General features: G+C 37.1%; 1 protein-coding gene across 4 annotated transcripts in view; it reads left to right on the top strand.

Annotated features, from left to right (window-relative positions):
• The window catches only part of LOC108441789 (myelin basic protein-like), a 29,487-nt gene extending 10,137 nt beyond the window's left edge, over positions 1–19,350 (top strand). Inside the window, exons 2-7 of one of the 4 annotated variants that reach the window (XM_017721499.2) lie at positions 6,637–6,741; positions 8,835–8,861; positions 12,639–12,668; positions 15,032–15,118; positions 15,282–15,306; positions 17,983–19,350. In XM_017721499.2, coding sequence (XP_017576988.1) covers positions 6,637–6,741; positions 8,835–8,861; positions 12,639–12,668; positions 15,032–15,118; positions 15,282–15,284 — 252 coding nt within the window. In that variant the 3' untranslated portion in view covers positions 15,285–15,306; positions 17,983–19,350. The remainder of the gene's footprint in view (positions 1–6,636; positions 6,742–8,834; positions 8,862–12,638; positions 12,669–15,031; positions 15,119–15,281; positions 15,307–17,982) is intronic. The other 3 variants (XM_037531198.1, XM_017721497.2, XM_017721498.2) reach the window with 3 other exon arrangements.
• The last annotated feature ends 1,068 nt before the right edge of the window (positions 19,351–20,418 follow it).

The following is a 20,418-nucleotide window of genomic DNA, read 5'->3' as shown; positions in this document are numbered from 1 at the left end:
TTTGTAGTGTTTTTGTGTGAATTTGTGCTCATTCAGTGAAAATAGTATGTGTGAGGTCAGACACTTGTTTTGGACAAGAAGGCCTGTCTTGCAATAAATGTTCCATTTCAACCTAAAGGTGTTTGTTGAGGTCATGGTCACCTCCACACCATGCTCATCAAACCATGTCTTCATGGAGGCAGTCATGCTGGAACACAAAAGGGTCTTCCCTAAACTGCAGCCACAAAGGTGACAGTATACACTTGTCTAAAATGTCTTTGTATTTATATTACCTTTCACTGGAACTAAGCCAGTTTTATCCAAAATGGTCCAGGCTGGCTGCAGGTTTTCACTCTAAACAAGGTGGAGCACACCTGATTCTTATTCACATAGTCTCAGTCTTAAACAGCTGATCATTTGTGTTTCACTGTCTTTGGAATGAAAACCTGCAGCCACACTGGTTATTTGCTGATGAGACTGGACACCCCTGAACTTAGGGGCCTTTAAAAACAGCACCAGACCATCATCCCTCCTCCTCCTAACTTTACCGTAGGCACTATGCATTCCAGTTGTTAGTATTCTCCTGGTATCCACCAAACACAGATTTTTCTATGAGACTGGCACATAGTCATAGTTTGATTAATTACTCAAAAGAACACATTTCCCCTGCTTCTTTTCACCACTCCAATCAATGCTTGGCACATAGTTTAGCCTTTTGTGCAGCTGTTCAGCTATGGAAACCCATTTTGTGAAGTGCATGGTACACAGTTCAGTGCTGATGTTATGTCCAGGGCTGTATGGAACTCTGTAGTGAGTGATTCAACAGAAGATAGGCTTGATAGCAGTGGTAGCATTGTGTGATGGGGAGATCTAGCCAGCATGTGAACAATGGGCAGAACCTAAGCTAAGCTTTTTTTTTGTAAATACTTGTAAAGACTTACTGCATTTATTGCAAAAGCCAGTGTGTTGCTTATTCCCACCATTGTCACACTTTAAAGTTTCAGATAAAATTGACACTTCATGCTGATTTAGAGATGATTCCAGTTTTTTATCAATTTTCTGTTTTGTTGCTCTTGAGGATCATTTGGTCTGAATCGTCTGGCCCTGAACAATAATATAATAATATAAGGAATTCAGCCATTAATGTGTGTCTTTCAGAGTGCTGTTACTCTGTGGCAAAAGGCTCTGCTGCACTAGGTTATGTTCACCTTACCAGGATCTTTCAGATAAACATAGAATTTAAAGCCTCTGAAAGTTCCTTACTGAAATAATGCATTTGAGCCATAATTGTAAAAAGCATGAGGAAAAAACCCACCTGTATGATGATGCTAATGTCTGCTATTCTAATTGTTTGTTCGCACTAAGCTAAAGGCAATTGGCTTGAACTTTTTGGCCATTCTAGATTAAACACAGGAACTTGAAGCTTCTGTAAGACATTGCATGTTTTATTTGAAGCTTGTGACAGACATATTAGCTTATAGTGAGCACTGGTATAGAGCTACTGCTGCTTTTATTTCTAGCAACTCCTTGATTAGGCTGCTGCTCATATAGACAGCCGGTGATGTATCTAGAACTCTAGAGGGCTTAATAACATTTTTGCTACTCACAAAATTTGTCCCATCTACTGGAAAGTAAAATGTAATTACTCTGTCACTTTGTAATCATGCTGAAGGTCCAAACCAACAGGAGAGCTTGCTTAGTTATATCTGTTTAAATACCATGAAGTAAAATAATAAATTGAACCAATTTTCTGCTGGGCATTTCCAGAATTATTTTTTTACAGAACTATTTAATTACTTTTGTTTCCATCCCTAAACATTTGGCTTGATAATCACCAAAGTCATATGTGTAAAAAACCTAAACTGTAATTTAAATGGAGTACAACAACAGAAAAGATGATTAAGACTGTGTGGGCATTACAGATTGCACAATGATAGTGGCAAAGCCATGGCAACATGAACAACATTACTACAGCAGGCTTTGTGTGTTTCTAAGCTTTTATTTTCTGCTGAGAAAGGAGCATTTGATGGAACGTCTGCAATGTGACAGATACACAAATAAATTAACTACGGTTATGGGTGCAAATTACACATCTGGCTGAATACTGAACACATTTCATGAGTTGGCTTGAATGAGCATGCAAATAATAATAATAAAAAATGAATAAATAAATACATTTTAAAAATAATAACATTTTGTCTTAGAGTATAAAAACCACATATGATTTTAATAACCACGTGATGATATGATAACATCAACATAAATGGTGGTGACTAATTTGTTCAAGGCAGGCTGTTTTGCATCTTAATTCCAATGTATGGATCATATACTGGGACACAAATAGCATATTTTGAAAGTTTAGCAATGTTTGCATACTGTGTCAGCTGGGTTTTGACATGATACTAAAGCCTTTAGATCAAAATATCTTTAAGAATCTGATAAATGTTCTGTGTGTAAGCACTATGTGCACTGGTGTAATATGTAATGTCTAGTCTGCAAGCTGATATATATATATATTTCCATCTGGTCATCTTTTTTACCATAACAGTACAAAAATCTGAAATCAGCAAATTGTTTACTTGTTTATTATGAACAGCAATGCAGACAGCTTACAGCAGCGATGCTCAAAGTGAGGTCACCTGATTTTGCCCATAACACAAACACACACACACACACACACACACACACACACACACACACACATACACACACACATACACATTTTCTAAGCCGCTTCTCCCTCAGGGTCGCAGGGGGGTGCTGGAGCCTATCCCAGTGGCCATTGGGCGGAAGGCAGGATGCCCATAACACAGATATATGGTATTTGGCCAACCCTATGTGGACCAGGACACCATTGCATATCTCATTCCAAAACCACAGGCATTTGTAGTAACAGCCTTACAACAGTTTTATACAGTCATTACTATGAATTTTTCAGTAACTACTACAGGTTATTCCATCAACTATAAATAAATCAAGCTTAACTTGGATATATATATATATATATATCAGCTTTAAAAAGTTTTACATCAGATCAAGAAACCGCAGAGAGTAAACTCATCAAGCCTACATTCATACACTGATTACCATAAAAACAAAGTTTCTGAGAGTCCCCTCGATCCTGGAGGATGACAATTCAGCGCATGCACGCTCATGGGCACATGCACAAAGTGAAAATTATACATTTCCCGGAAGTGAAATTGCACATCTTTCTAGGGTGTTCCAAGAATCTGCCGGTGATTAGCCCCTAATGTATGTTATTGTGTGAGTGGTGATGGATGTGGTGTGGAGGTGGATAATTATGGTGATTCTATGTATGTGTATGTGTGTGTGTATGTCTGTGTCTGTGTGTGTCTCCCCTGCCTGATGCTAATAATCCTCATATAAAACACACCAAAACAGCACAGAGGCATCTAACCAGCTGAAGGTTCCACAGCTGAATGCAATAAAGCCTTTATGTACAGTGAACATTGCTAGAATGATGCATCACATGCGTTTTGAAAGGGAACTTGAAATATTAAAATGTTTGAATGATAAGCTACTAAACTGCTATAGGCTACCTAGATGAATGCATCATTTCCATTCTTGTACCAGGCTATGTGTCCCCTTGCCTTAATAACAGCATGAATCCTGTCATGTATAGACTGCGCCAGTCTCTTGAGAAAGTTCCTGTCCAGTTAACTCCACTTTTTCACAAATTGGGTGTACATTTCAGAGTTTTTTTGCATCTATTTCAGCAGTTCACCTGCTGTTTCTGTTTGAGAAGTGGGATTGAGGTCTAGGGATATTGCTGGTCAATCGACTCTTTCTTTTGCAGATGTTTTAGTGACTAGGTATTAACTAGGTAAGTATGAGGTTCAAGCTCCTAAGTGCTAGGTGATTATTCTGGGTAATGTGATGGTAAGTTCTAAGTAAAAGAGGTAAGTACAAACATGTTAAATTTCAATGTAACGTCTTATGGTTAAGGAGAAATCAGGTGACTTATATGATGTAAAATCAGGGCACACATTATGAAGTATGAACTAGATAATAAGGACCAAGTAAAACCACAGTAAGAATCACTTTTGTCTTTTCACAGCAAGATTCAGTTTCATAATTGACAAGTGCATACCATATCATTGCTGTCGTGACAAAACCTCATATCTCCAAAATGGTAACTTTACAGGAGAAGGAAAAAATGTTCATAAGTTTGAATGGAAGTTAATGGGATGATATCATGTCCAAGTAATTTTGGAGCATTTTTATTGGTCCATTCATCATGAAATTTTGACATCATGTAAAGAGCATCTGGCACTTTCAGATTCTTCAAAAAATACAACAACAATAATAACATGCATGAAACTATAAGATTTTGTTCTGACAATGATGTTATAAAATTCTTTGGTTGTTTACAATCTTTTTACATCATATAACTACATGATACTTTTTACCCAAAAACATTACACAGTACTGTACCTCATACTTACTCAGTTAATGTACAGTTTACACAAGGGGTTTTAACTAAAAAAAAAAAAAAAAAGTAAATTCTAGTAGAGAGTCAACACTTGTTTTGTTGCTAGTAGATGTTTAGATGTTTAATTAATAAAAATTTTAAGGCAGTTTGGTAAATTTTTTTCTTTTTTATTTTGTCTTAGAACATACCATCTTGTACTGTGGAGGCCACACCTACCTGTTTAATACCTAGAATTTAAGGGACTGTAAAAGAAGTCCTTACCCAGTCAAACTGTTCCGGTGTTCTATCATGTCAGTTGAACAGACTACAGTTGACTTCCTGAAATGTGTGAACATCTGTTTTGTGTCTAGATAAGCACAAAATTAGAGACTATCTTTACCTGACAACAGGATGCTTATAGATAACAGGATGCTTTAGTATTAGAAAAGATTGCTGAACATACAGTATTGTGCAAAAGTTTTAGGCATCTAAGCACATTTTTAAACAATTTACTTCAGCAGTGAGTTTATCACAATATACATTAGAATAAAGTCATATTCATAATTAAAATAAACATAAAAACAATAAAAAGTAACAAGAATTTCTTGGGTCCATATGTTTTCCTTGACACCTTCACAGCAGCCACAGAGACTTGTTAATATCATCAATTACATCATGAGCACAATTTACTGAAGCATTGATTGGTCAAACCAGGAGTTGCTTTTTAACTACATATATACATAATACTGGGCTTCCTCAAGGAGAGGTTTGGAAATGGTTAAACAAACACACTAACATCCAGAAATATATATAAAATCATAATTAATATTCTATACATTTTGTTTATTCAAATATTAACACTTTTCTCAGCAAATAAACACAAACTACACAAATAAATAGATTTTGAACATGTATCTTGGGTGCCTAAGACTTTTGCACAGTACTGTACACTATACATGTGCTTACAGAACAAGCACACAAATGCAGAGCCAAAGACAATAACAAAAACTTGATCAACAAAAATGACCACATGTATCAACTATCATGCTTTTATTTTACAAACATGTTCCATTGTGACATGACTGCTCACTTATTTTTGTTTTCTCTGTCTGCTGCTTTAAAGGCAAAAAAGGCTGACTTAAGTTTCTTGGCAGCTTGAGATCTTGAGATCTTGAGATTTATCTCCTGCACTCCTTAACCCAGTTTTAAACTTCAGAGACAGGGCATAAGGGCAAGCCTGAACTTTTCTCAAGCATCACGTAGGAGAAGAAAAGAACAGTCATCAGCTCACATTTCGGTTTTCTCACGGTGAATAACATGAAAACCAGATTTAAATACTACTAAGTAAAGTCTAAACAAAGACCTCCATTAGCTGTTGGAATTAAGGCTTACAAGCTAACTATCCCAATCAGTAGCACAGCTATTGGCTACATTTAAATAATCCATTGATTACAGTAGACAAGCATTTTTGATAGACACACTGAAATGCATTAAAACATTGGTGGCAGATGATAAGGAGATGAAGTTAAAGTAAAATGGAACCTTGTTCAAGCACCAGTTACTGAACTGAACAGTTTTTTAAAGTTAAGTTAACAGAAACATACAAATAGACCTGCAGTTAAAAAGTGGCAGTAATTTTACTGCTAATTCTTGCTGAAGCAAGATGGAAATATAACTTAGGAGAGGGAACATGGGCATATGTCTTTTTAACATGATTATCATGAAATTATGGCATGATGCACTTTTCTAAACAACCACATATACATATAAAAAGATATAGACCAGCCTGTAGGCAACAATTACCACATTCTAATACCCAGTATCATAAACTGCATAGTGACAATCAGTTGACTGGATGGCAGCACATTATGACATTATTACTTAATTTTTTATTTCACTTATCCATATCCTATTCTATTTCATCTTTTTTTCTTTTTTACTGGTTCTTTGATGTTTCCAACTGCTCCTTTAACAAACAGTGAATATTAAAAATTATTGTTCCTATTACTAGTATTGTTGCTAGTTTTTTTTTAATGTGCCTTTTTTTTTTTTATTCCAATTTGTTCACAAACTTCAGAAAAGTAATTATTGTGATGGATATTGTGCATTGTGAAATTGCCATGCTGTTTTTTGTCACATTAGCCACCCTCTGACTAGTGAATATATAGTGACTCCAGAGACTGAATGAATACATGTTTGTTGTGCTTCCGCTGTGTGTGTTTAAGGGCTCTTTCCGCGGTGCCCTGTCGGCCTCACCCCAGCGGGCCACGCACTCCTCTCCCCGCCGCAAAGGAGACCAAAGTGCTGTGGCGCATTTCTTCAGGTCCATCGTAAGTACCCTTTTTCTCTCCGTGTCTTTCCCTCCTGTCTCTCTCTCTCTCTCTCTCTCTCTCTCTGTCTGTCTCTGTTTTATACGCATCAGCCAAAGTAATAACAATACTAAATAACAAAACATCGAACAAATGATCATCTGCTGGATAAGTCTTAGGCACCCAAGACACATTTTATTTATTTGTATCATTTGTGTTTATTTGCTGAGAAAAGTGTTAATATTTGAATAAACAAAAATTGTAGAATATCAATTAACAATGATTTATATATATATATATATATATATATATATATATATATAAAACACTTAAACAACACAATATAACTCCAATTAAATCAAACCTCTGTGAAATCAAACTGTCCACTTAGAAAGCAACACTGATTGACAATCAGTTTCACAGCTGTTGTGCAGATGGAATAGACAACAGGTGGAAATTATTGGCAATTAGCAAGACACACTCAATAAAGGAGTGGTTCTGCAGGTGGGGACCACAGACCACTTCTCAGTACCTATGCTTTATGCCTGATGTTTTGGTCACTGTTGAATGTTGGTGGTGCTTTCAAACTCGTGGTAGCATGAGACGGACTCTATAACCCACACAAGTGGCTCAGGTAGTGCAACTCATCCAGGATGGCACATCAATGTGAGCTGTGGCAAGAAGGTTTGCTGTGTCTTTCAGCGTAGTGTCGTGTTGGCGGGAGGCGCTACCAGGAGACAGGCCAGTACACCAGGAGACATGGAGGAGGCCGTAAGAGGGCAACAACCCAGCAGCAGGACCGCTACCTCCGCCTTTGTGCAAGGAGGAAGAGGAGGAGCACTGCCAGAGCCCTGCAAAATGACCTCCAGCAGGCCACAAATGTGCATGTGTCGGCACAAACGGTTAGAAACCGACTCCATGAGGATGGTATGAGGGCCCAACATCCACAGATGGGGGTTGTGCTCACAGCCCAACACAGTGCAGGATGCTTGGCATTTGCCAGAGAACACCACGATTGGCAAATTTGCCACTGGCGCCCTGTGCTCTTCACAGATGAAAGCAGGTTCACACTGAGCACATGTGACAGATGTGACAGGGTCTGGAGACGCTGTGGAGAGCGATCTGCTGCCTGCAACATCCTTCAGCCTGACCGGTTTGGCAGTGGGTCAGTAATGGTGTGGGGTGGCATTTCTTTGGAGGGCCGCACAGCCCTCCATGTGCTCGCCAGAGGTAGCCTGACTGCCATTAGGTACCGAGATGAGATCCTCAGACCCCTTGTGAGACCATATGCTGGTGCGGTTGGCCCTGGGTTCCTCCTAATGCAGGATAATGCTAGACCTCATGTGGCTGGAGTGTGTCAGTAGTTCCTGCAAGATGAAAGCATTGAAGCTATGGACTGGCCCGCCCGTTCCCCGGACCTGAATCCGATTGAGCACATCTGGGACATCATGTCTCGCTCCATCCACCAACGCCACGTTGCACCACAGACTGTCCAGGAGTTGGCGGATGCTTTAGTCCAGGTTTGGGAGGAGATCCCTCAGGAGACCATCTGCCACCTCATCAGGAGCATGCCCAGGCGTTGTAGGGAGGTCATACGGGCACGTGGAGGCCACACACAATCCTGAGCCTCATTTTGACTTGTTTTAAGGAAATTACATCAAAGTTGGATCAGCCTGTAGTGTGTTTTTCCACTTTAATTTTGTGACTCCAAATCCAGGCCTCCATTGGTTAATAAATTTGATTTACATTGATGATTTTTGTGTGATTTTGTTGTCAGCACATTCAACTTTGTACAGAACAAAGTATTCAATGAGAATATTTCATTCATTCAGATCTAGAATGTGTTATTTGAGTGTTCCCTTTATTTTTTTGAGCAGTGTATATAAACATGCATATATAAATCATAAATAGTGATTCTCTGGATGTTGGTGTGTTTGTTTAACCATTTCCAAACCTCTCCTGGAGGAAGCCCATTATTATGTGTAGTTAAAAAGCAACTCCTGGTTTGACCAATCAGTGCTTCAGTAAATTGTGCTCATGATTTAATGAATGAATGATTAATGATATTAACAAGTTCAGAAAAAGGTTAATCTGTTTTATCTTCTATTCTCCAGGTGTCTCCTGCCCCGCCCAAGTCTAGGGTAAGAACAATTTCATCTCTGCTGAATGTAAGGTCTGAAGAATTAGTTTGGCTGAAGCCTCCACTGGGGAGAAAAATCACTCTCAGCCTGGAACAGTGCTTTTTGATGTTTACCTTTTGTGTTTTTTATATATTTTTAATTTTCTTATTATTTCATTTTTTCCTGGTGAAACTCAAAAGCAGTTTCTGTTTTTAGACATGACATTTTAGTTATGATGCATTTGCTTCAGTTTTATTCTAGGTTTAATGGTAAATAATGATAGCAAGACCAAGGTTCTGTCAAAAATCCCTTCTCATCACAAATAGAACATACCAACATTTTTAGGCCTGATGCTTACTTAGTGTGAAATTTACAATCATGTTTCCAAAAGAGTTGGGACACTGTGCAAAAATGTAATTAAAAAAGAAAGCAGAATGCAAATCTTTTAAACCCTGTATAAAACTAAAAGAGTACAATGACAAAGTGTTCGAACATGTGTCAAAAAAGTTGCTACAGGGGCAGCAAGACTCGTAAAGTTGCAAGATGCTCCATGAGGTGTTTTTTTTAGTATAACACAACTAATTAGGTTAATTGGCAACTGTTCAGTAACATGACTAGGTATAAAAAGAGAATCTCAGAGAGACTGAGTCTGTCAGAAGTAAAGATGGGGAGGGTTTGGATTACCAACCTGTGAAAGACTGTGCATGCAAATATCTGAGTAGAAATGGAAATTATTATATACAGAATATTTCAAACTTATATGAACATTGTAAAAATTTGACATCTGTATAGTTGTGCAAATAAGCACAGTGTTGTAGAAGCGTTACTGCAGTACAGTAAAGTAGGTTTGTTGGTTTAATGTAAGTTTAAAATGTGAGGTGTGGTTAAGGAGTGTTAGTGCTACAGCTCTGGGGAAAAAGTTTGTTAGCATGTATGTTTGTGCTGGTTTTGATGGTCCTGAATCTTCTACCAGAGGGAGGTGGCTGGAAGAGGTGATGTCCACATTTATCCACAGGTGATTTCCTCAGTTGTCTCAGGAATCACGATCCACCAGCAGATGGAATCTGGCACAGACAGTTGGGACAGTTTGACCTGCAGCAGCTAAGGTGCTAAATGCTGACCTGTCCATGAAAAGAACTAAATAAATGTTGGGGACAGCAGAATGTTGCAGTAATTTGTTTTAGATAATGCAAGTCAGTGCTAGGTGGTCACAGCAGTGATTTAGAGTGGGTGAAGTGACTCCCTTCTGTTAACATCCTGCACGTTGATGGTGAGATGAGCAGGGTCAGAGGTGAAAGAACCAGGGTGGGGTAGGATGGATGGATGGATGGATGGATACTTTATTGATCCCGAAGGAAATTTAGGAAAGGAGAACAGGGGACTGGCAGAGAGAGTCTGAGGACTGTCCTTGGTGGATTTAAATCTGCAGTAGAACTCATTCAGGTCATTTGTGGTCGTTTAGGTCGTTTAGGAGAAAGGAACTGTTTCTCACCTTGTAGGTAGAGATCTCTTGGAGGCCCTCCAGACTAAAGTTGCGTCGTTAAAAACAATGTGGCTTTTCAGCTTTTCTGAATATTTTTTCTTTGCTGCTTTAATCCTTTTATCCAGCTTCTATTTGGCCTCTTTATAAAGAATGATGAATGCTGTGTCCTCTTACCTCGAAAGTGGTCTGTGTTCAGCTGAAATCTGCTTTATCATGGCTGTATTTCACCTGTGCTGTAGTTGAAATGCATCTCCCCCGCAATGGGGCCAAAGGAAAATAACTAAGAATTTGGGAATTTCATCATCTGCAGTACATAAAATCATTAACGAGGGGGCTAAAAACATTCCGAGAATTCTGAGAACTCTTCAGAAAAAAACCAAAGACACCAAAAATAAATATTGAAATATTGGATGGCTGTGATCTGTGGGCCTTCAGGCGGCACTCAACTAAAAGCACATACTGTTCTGTAGCGGAAATCACTTCAAAACTTGCCGTGAAGAAACCATATATAAACAGGATCCATAAACAAGCTCATTTAAGAAGGACAGAGGCAAAGCAACATGGTAAAGTGTCCTGTGGTCTGAAAAACCAAAATCTGAAATTCTTTTTGGAAAACTTGGATGCTACATCCTCACTGCTAAAGAGGAGAGGGACAATCCAGCTTCTTATCAGCACGCAGTTCAAAATCTGTGATGGTATAGGGATGCATTACGGCACATGGCAAGGGACCATTAATGCTGAAAGTCATATACAGGTTTTGGAGGAAAATATGCTGCCACCCAGATGACGTCTTTTTCAGAAAAGGCCTTGCATATTTCAGCAAGATGCCAAGCCACATTCTATATGTATGACAACAGAATGGCTCTGTAGTAAAAGAGTCTAGGTGCTAAACTGGCATGCCTGCAGTCCAGAACTGTCACCCATTAAAACATTTGGTGCATTATAAAATGAACAATGCAACAAAGGAGACCTTGAACTGTTGAGCAGCTGAAATCCTACATCATTTGATATTCAGTTTATATAGTTTTAACACTGTAATATTTTCAATTAAATATAGGGTTTAAATAATTTACACATCATTGCATTCTTTCTATTTGCACAGCACCCCCACTTTTTTTAAAAACAGGCTATAGAAACATCTCACTATTTTTATGCAACTTGATTTTGATGTCAATGCTTATTATTTTCATTTCTGTTCACTTTACCTACCCATTTATATTTAATTTTTTGTTTACTTGTGTTTATTTTATTTATTTATGTTAAATAGCCTTTTTTGTTCACCATAATAAAAATAATGTTTACAGCATGCATATGGAAAGGCAAGCATCTCTAACAGCCTAAGTGATGTATTTGTCTTAATAAAAGATGGTCTATATTTCACATCTCTCTCCTTGTACTGTTTATATGTGGATCATTCTACCAAACTGGTTCAAAGTGTGTTAAAAACACATTTCAGACTTTTTACTGACATGGACTTAAATCCTTTTGCTAACCAATTTACCAAACATTTCTGTAATGACTGTCAGTAGTGAACAATTTTAGCTAATTTTAGTTTATTCAAGAACACATGTAGTGACATGAAAATGTGAGAAAGCAAGTTTTTTTTTAATTAAAAAAATCAACTATTGATAAAAGCTATTTTTTTATAAATTTTATAAAATTTGATATTTCAATTAATGCCTTGAGATTAAATAGATCATAACAATCTATACACATACCAATATCTGGGGTTTGACTATTTGGATTTTGGTTTGGATTTTAAAGCAACAATATGTAGAATTTGGGAATGTGGCGACCTCTCTGGTGGAAATAAGTTGTTGCATGTAATTTGCAGAAGAACGTTTTGTATCATCAGTTGTGACCTAAACTAAGTCAGACCTTCTTTTTGAGCCTGTGAGTATGACGCTAATGCATAAAGATATGTGACGTGGTCTGAACAGCTCCTGCTAAATCTGTCCTCTGATTTTTAGATGATTATTTCAGGCTTTATTAAAGATGACTTGCAGCAGCGCAAACACAATGTATTTTAATGTGTTCTTTGTTCTTCATACTCAGTAATGCTACTGCTTTCAGTTTTAACAAAAATATTTCATAGTGTTGCTTTAAATTGTTTTTTTTTTTTTTTGTTTGTTTTTTTTACTGTGGGACTGCAGTTTGAACTAACTCGGTAGAATGACCCATATATGCCAGCTCAAATGTTCTACCATATGTCTTTCTCACTCTCTTTGTATGTACTTTTGTTGTTCTCTCTTTCTACTTGTTTATCTCTTCCTTTATCTGTCTCTTGGTCTTCCTTTGTCTCTCTCTCTGTACAGTGGCATTCTTTCACAGCAAAACTAGGCCTGGTAGGTATTGATAGTAAGACATGAACAGAAAGTAAAGATAAAAGTTTTTTTTTTTTTCTTTCATATAACAATTCTTTTAGAAAAATGCTGCTGATCTGGGATCAGTACAAATGTTGTTTAGGCCTACTTCTAGCTTCAGAGTATTGCTCAGTATGGCCAAGAAAGACCTTATAGGAAGTATTTATTTGACTGACCTATAAACAGACCAATCATAGAACGTTTTTTGCAAAACTGTATATACAGTCGTATCCGAAAGTTTGGGTGCCTCAATCACATTACATTTCCTAAGCAAAAAATTTTCTCTATAAACAACATTTTAATCCATAATTATTATTTGTTGACTTTGGGGTGTAAAAAAAAAACATCAAAGGTGGCCAGTGCAAAAGTTAATACACACATTACATTTTGTTTATTCCTTTTCCAATGTGTTAAATCCTACAAATAAATATACATTCTGCATGAAATGTGATGGATTTTCTAAACAAAATGCCATATTTAAGTTCCTTATAGAAGTTTTGTTCACTTATTTTCTCATAGGAAATCAACAGATCATGTCATTTGATTAGGGGTATTCTAACATTTGCACCTGACTGTAATGCATGGTGTTGGCATGGTGGCATATTTGTTTGGATAGCTGTATAGTGGACCTTGGTGTGTAGCAATGAAAACTTTAAAAGTTATGAAACATCTCTAAGCAAATATTACTAATTTCTCTTTAGCTGAAGGGGTCTTTGTAAAGAATGCCTGACCTTGCTACAGTATGTACAAAGGAACACACTTGTGGATGGAGAATGGATTGCTGAAAGAACTAAGATGCTGTTATGAGAGTGTAACTGATACGATTGCTCCAGTCATAGCCAAATAAACATTGCATAATGTGGGCAGAGTTTGTGAGGGTGGAGCTTTTGAAGTTGAGATGTATGGCAGCTGATCCCAGACCAATCCTGCTGTTTTGCTCCTGCAGAGTGCCCTCCCTCCATATGCTTCTATTTCTAAGCCTCTAATCCATACTGGCTCTTTTGTTTCAGTGTTCTCTATTTTCTTTTGAAATCTGTGTGTCTGCTTCGGTTTCCTGCTGGTTAATGTATACCTGCCCCTCTGGTCCTTAATCTGAGTGGGAGTTTTAAAACAGTGTGGGTGAGGAAGCAGGAAGAGGATGTTTAGCTAGATTTTCTAAAACATCCACATTTTTACACTATTATCTATATGATTGAATTCATCCTCATCCACGATTCATTGCAGCATTGCATTAAGAACAGTGATAGTCTCTGGAGGAAAAAACTCTGTAGGAATGTTATTCACTCAAGAGTCCAGAATTTGATTTTAACTGCCTGCGATGTGAGATGCATGCTTAATAATGCATGTGCATCCCTCACTTCAAGGAAAATTAACTTTTATTAGTTAGAAATTTTAACTGTTATTGCTTTTAGCTGACTCAGTTCTTTGGAAGATATTAATCTGAAAAATTATGAGGCAGAATCTTGTTCTGAGCTCATTAATAACTGTAGATATGGATCTAATCAATCATCATTAAACAGAGAAGACATCTATTATATCTAATATACATTATGGCTAAGAGTAAATAATGTTAAAGGGTCTTTATCATGGAAATCTAAAAAGAAAGTGAGGATTAATATATAAACATTAAAGTGTATTAAAATTGTACCATTCACTGCTAAGTCTACATACAGAAATTAAACTGCATTTTGAAATGATCCTTTTAACTTTAGATTGTGACCCTTATTAGTCCCACAATAGGGAAATTTCACCTTTGCACTTAACCTAGCCATGCAGTGAAACACCACATACACACTAGTGAATGCACACACACTAGGGGGCAGTGAGAACACTTGCCCAGAGCGGTGGGGAGCCCTATACACATAGCCCAGGGAGCAGTTGGGGGCTAGGTGTCTTGCTCAAGGGCACCTCAGTCACGTACTGTCGGCTCAGGGGATTGAACCAGCGACCTTCCGGTCACAGGACTGGTACCCTAACCTCCAGCCCACAACTGCCCCCATTTCTTGTGATTTCATGAAAAAAATCAAACAACTTACATATTATATACCTGCCAACTCCACCTACATTAGTTTAGCTCTATGCTTTCTCACTGGAGAAATAAGGGATGTCTCAGCCTAAACTAATAATCAGAAGACAGGTCAGTTATATCAGTCTCACATGCACACTAACAAAAAACAGCCTGTCTAAGGGATAAAGAGAGGATGGAAAATGGTTGTGTAAAAATGAATGAAGTTGTTGGCATACACATTTATGGCATATATGGCAAAACACATTTTTGGCCAGATTCTGCAGGCATGATGAGCATATGTTGAAGGCACAAAGTACTAATGCTGCCTTCTCCACAGGGTGACCAGAAGACGCAGGCTTCCGCTAAGGGCCAGAAAGGACGGCCAGCAGACGGCCAGGGCACCCTGACCAAAATCTTCAAAATGGTACTCACACTACACCACATTAACTTCTTACATGAATATATATTTTTTCTAATCAACAAAGTTGATGCTGCAGAATTAAAATCTTCAGACTGATGCATTTTTAACCCCCTAGTTCATGGAGTACGTAGGACATGTTAAAACTTTTCTTCTTCCTCTTCCTCAGTGATGTGAATCCTCACCCTGTCCTAGTGAGTAATTTGCTAGCTTGTTCATGCTTTGCTTCGTATCTGCAGATGGCATTTAAGCATGTTCACAGATTTCTCGTGCTCCAGCTCTGGGGCTTGTGAGTCTGTGAAGAAGTGATTTGGTCTTTTGTAGCATAATGCACTACTTCACCAGCAATATCACACAAATAGCATTGAGTGCTATTGTGGCTAAATATCATGACCATATACAGTATTGTGCGAAAGTTTTAGGCACCCAAGACACATGTTATATTTAAAATGTATTTATTTGTGTTGTTTGTGTTTATTTGCTGAGAAAAGTGTTAATATTTGAATAAACAAAATGTATAGAATGTTAATTAACAATATGATTATTTTATATATATATATATATATATATATATATATATATGATATAATATTTATAAAATAGAATTATTTCTAAAATAAATAGTGACTTTCTGGATGTTAGTGTGTTTGTTTACCCATTTTCAAACCTTTCCTTGAGGAAGCCCAGTATTATATGTAGTTAAAAATCAACTCCTGGTTTGACCAATCAGTGCTTCAGTAAATTGTGCTCATGATGTTATTGATGATATTAACAAGTCTCTGTGGTGGCTGTGAACGTGTCAAGGAAAAATATGGACCCAAGAAATTCTTGTTACTTTTTATTGTTTTTATGTTTATTTGAATTATGAATACGACTTTATTCTAATGTATATTGTGATAAACTCACTGCTGAGGTCAATTGTTTAAAAATTTGCTTAGATGCCTAAAACATTCGCATGGTACTGTATTTGTTTATGCTAACATGCAGCGAGTCTAACAGCTCCAAGGAAGCAGCAGCTTCATTCAAGTCAATACATTAACTAGGCCATCAACTAGACCTCAGTTGCGGAACTCGCCGGGTTTCATTTTAATTATTTAATGCTGTTTTTAGTATTTTTCATTTTATTCATTTGTTTTGTAAAGTGTGTGCACTCAAATTAAGATTTACTGCCAAAAAAATAGACTTCTGCAGTTTCAAATTCAGAAGGGTGTTCAACGAGATGGCGACTCGAGTGCTGGCCTAAGTTGTGACTTGACTGGGAATTGTAAGTCAACCAGGACTGAAGACTTAAGACTACATTTCAGCTAGAGAAAAAACCTTGTGTGTGAGATTTTTCATTTTACTATGTTTACTTTTTATTTTTACTTAGATAATTTTTCATTGGGCACAGATTTTAAATGTATTGTTTCAAAACAAATTTTAACAATGAAATAAAAATAATACTGCGATACTTGCAAAGTTCAAACACAAACATGATCTGACTAAATTAAAATGAGCAAAAAATTACACTTGTTTTAGTTCTGTGAAATCACTGGTCTTTGCACCCCCAATCTATCCCTAGAAGTACCCATTACAGGGATGCTGACTTCCTTACAGTGAAGATTAAAAACCCATTCAAATTTAAAGGGAATCCTTTTTTCTGTTTTTCTCATTATTTGCTTTCTACAGTGTTTAAAGCACCTTCTTTCTTTTCCTTTTCAGTGGGGAATGTATTTAGGAGCTCATCAGCTTTTAGCTTTAAGTCTTAGTTTCTTTATGTTGTGTTTCCTTTTTTGTTGCCGGGTTTTTTTTTTTCTGAATTTGAATTAGCTGTTCTCTCTCTGTGTGGTTTTGATCATGTGCCATTTCTATGGACGCTCTAACAGCTTCATCCTTGCATAAAAAAGACTAAAAGCTTTGAGCAGTATGGATTATCTTAAGCTCTATGTTTGAATACTGAAGGCTTTCACTCTTTTGTTTTCATTTTGCTGCTGCATTTTAATAATTTACGGAAAAATGACATGTGAGACTTGCAGATATGTTGACCTTTGACCTGTTGATCTTTGCTGAGGATGGCTTCACTTATCTGACATATTTATGAAAATATTTAATTTTCTTGTTTAAAATTGTCCAGTCTTTACAGATTGATGGCCAAAATCCCTTTCCACCTAATGAGAAACTAGCACTCCAGTCTTTTTTTAAAGGAAAGCCGTTTGACTCCACGGCATTCGATGTAATGTTCGATGAACCAAAATCTCTCAAGCTTAACTATATAACTCAAAGTTCATCATTAACATAGGTGTATCAAAAATACCTTTAAGGTGTGTTTTTCTTGTTAAATTCAGAGTTATTCAGTTTAGTTTACAATTTTTGTGTATGTATTCTATCATGCTATAAGGATTGATAGAGGGTAATTTTTCTTATGGTGTAATGAAGGAAGCAAGAGAAATAAGCAAGGGAAGAATAAAGAAAAAGAAGGAAAGGAAGGAATGAAATAAGAAAAAGAGACAAAGAAGATACAAAGAACAGAAGCCAGAAAGGAAGCACAGAAGACAGAAAGGAAAAACGAAAGTGTAAATAAGACAAAGAAGAAAATGAGAAAGAATAGAAGAAAAAGAAAGGAAGGAAGCAAGAAAAAAGGAAAGCAGAAAGAAAAATTGAAGAAGAAGAAAATGAATCACTGTGATAATTCAGTGTTTGCAAGAGCTGTAATTATTAATTATTATTATTAAGAGTTGGGCTCTTGCAGTTTCTAATAATGTTGACTGGGATTTTTGTGCCAGTGTTCTATGAAGCTTGTCCAACGGAGAAGATGGTCAATTTGTGGTCACTTTCTCTGTTCTCACATTTTGTCCTCTCTCTTCTTCTTCTTTTTATCTTTTCTCCTGCAGGGAGGAAGCCGAGCCGCCTCACCGGCCAAGCGCTGATCGCCCCCCCCCCCCCACTTTTTCCTTTTCCTTGTTTGAAGATTAGTACGTGAAAGGAGAGCAAGAGAAGACGGACAAGCTTCTTTTTTTTTTTTAACACTTTCACCTTTTTCCTTCTCAATCTCCTGCACTAACTTGCACATGAACGTGCTTCCTTGCATGGTGCATGGCTTTGTGTAAATACTGTCTACTCAGTTCCAGCCATACTAGTCAAATCCTCCCATCTCCTTTTCATTCCTGTCTGCGTCTTTTACTTATTTGAGTGCTAACTCTTCTGGACTCCAGAGGAACGCTTCTGCAAAGCTCCTCCCAAAGCGTCTGAGGCTTTGGTCCAGTCTGGGCAGCTTTAGTCCTGTGGCACTGTCTTTGTTTTGTCTGTACAAGCACATTTGTTTGCTTATAATGACTATCATTTTGTCTGTAGCAGTGTGTTTGTCATTGGATTGCTCAGCTATGATAGCATGCAGAAATGGCCAGTGACCTTTACTCAGTTCCATGTACTTCAGTAACATTACAATGGATTCTGCCTAAATGCTAATACTTTAAATAACTTCTATTATAAGTAAATCTGTGAATAAAGTCAGTCTTAGTTCTGCTTACAGGCATTACAGGCAATCTTTTTTTTGGGGGGGTTTAATTTAATTCTGTTCTCTGTTCTCAGCTTTTCACTTTAACCTGATAAATTAATACTGATAAATGCTGGAAGTTCTACTACAGTTCCATGGGGAAACAATGGGCACTCCAGCAGCTTCTGTACTAGATACTTTTCCTACTTGCTACTTGAGTCAATATTATCATAATAACAATACTTTTACTGGAAAATGGGTTTATGGTTACTCAACACACCTCTGATAGTACTGTAATAAGCCTCATCTTTAGAGATGTATTGATCATTGCACATGTTTAACACGTTAATGCACACAATTTAATGCATTTCCCCCACTTTGATATGGTCTTGTCTGAAATTTGCTCTTTCCAAATGTATTTTATATGGTCGACCAGTGGCTGAGAACTTTACTGATTTAAGAACAAGTTATTTGAAAATGACTGTACTGTGTCATGTTCATATATAACTGATAAATTAGACAACTTTAACTGATGGATTAACTGAATTAGTTTCTGGACAGCACTGGAAGGTTTTCTGAATGGCCCACAAAGGCATGGCGCCACCCCTTGACCTCTGACTCTTTTAAGTCAATATAATGAACCCTGTACAAACTGGAAATAAAAGGGTACACAGCTAGCAAATACAAAGCCATAGAAGTCTGTTTCTGTGTTTGTCAGTAAGATTGCTAATTGAGTGATGGGAATCATTAAAAACTCAAAAAAGGAGAAGTGCGTTCTGCTGTTTCTTTCATTTGAGAACATCTGAGTGTTCAAGGAGAAAATGAGAAGATCTACTAGCAGATATGAAAATGTTCCACTTGATATCCCTCATCAAAGCAGAATCAAGTTTGCTCGTTTAGTTTTGCACTGGAGCTTCTTCGTTCATTTTATAGGCAAAATAGAATGTAATACTTAAGCGATAGAACACAGGAGGTGGTGCACCATGATAATTACCATCACAGCTCAATGGTACACTATACCAGCTGTGATTTTATTCATGGTAACTCACCATGTCTATTGTTCCAGTGTTCTAAGTAAAGAAAAACATAAAGAAAAGAAACCCTGAATGTTGCGTCAAGTATGTTTTTAACATGTACAACTTCTGCCAAAAAAGTAGATCCAGCAGTTTATTGGAAAGCTACCATTGTTATTACTTAGCAACTGTCAGTGGAACATTATGCCATAATTACTTGGTGAGGAGCAAGGGGCTTGGATCAGATATTCAGCACAGGGTTGGGATAAGTATTGAAAATGCATTTTCAGAATACAGAAATTAAGTATCTGTATTCAGCCCCAGTTACATTTTGTAAAGTATTTTGTAAAACAGTACAGTTCTTATACCTTTACATTTTAAGATGAACCTTAATTTAAAAAAAATGTGTATATATGTATATATATATATATATATATATATATATATATATATATATATATATATACACATATACATATACACACATATACATATATACACTGCTCAAAAAAATAAAGGGAACACTAAATAACACATCCTAGATCTGAATGAATGAAATATTCTCATTGAATACTTTGTTCTGTACAAAGTTGAATATGCCGACAACAAAATCACACAAAAATCATCAATGGAAATCAAATTTATTAACCAATGGAGGCCTGGAATTGGAGTCACACACAAAATTAAAGTGGAAAAACACACTACTCCTCCTGTTTCTCCTTGCACAAAGGCGATGGTAGCGACCTGCTGGGTTGTTGCCGTCCTACGGCCTCCTCCACGTCTCCTGGTGTAATGGTCTGTCTCCTGGTAGCGCCTCCAGC

Source organism: Pygocentrus nattereri, chromosome 19, assembly GCF_015220715.1.
Source record: "Pygocentrus nattereri isolate fPygNat1 chromosome 19, fPygNat1.pri, whole genome shotgun sequence".
Classification (NCBI taxonomy): Eukaryota; Metazoa; Chordata; class Actinopteri; order Characiformes; family Serrasalmidae; genus Pygocentrus; species Pygocentrus nattereri.
The sequence above is the reverse complement of the archived record's forward strand: the minus strand, read 5'-3'. Positions and strand labels throughout refer to the sequence as shown.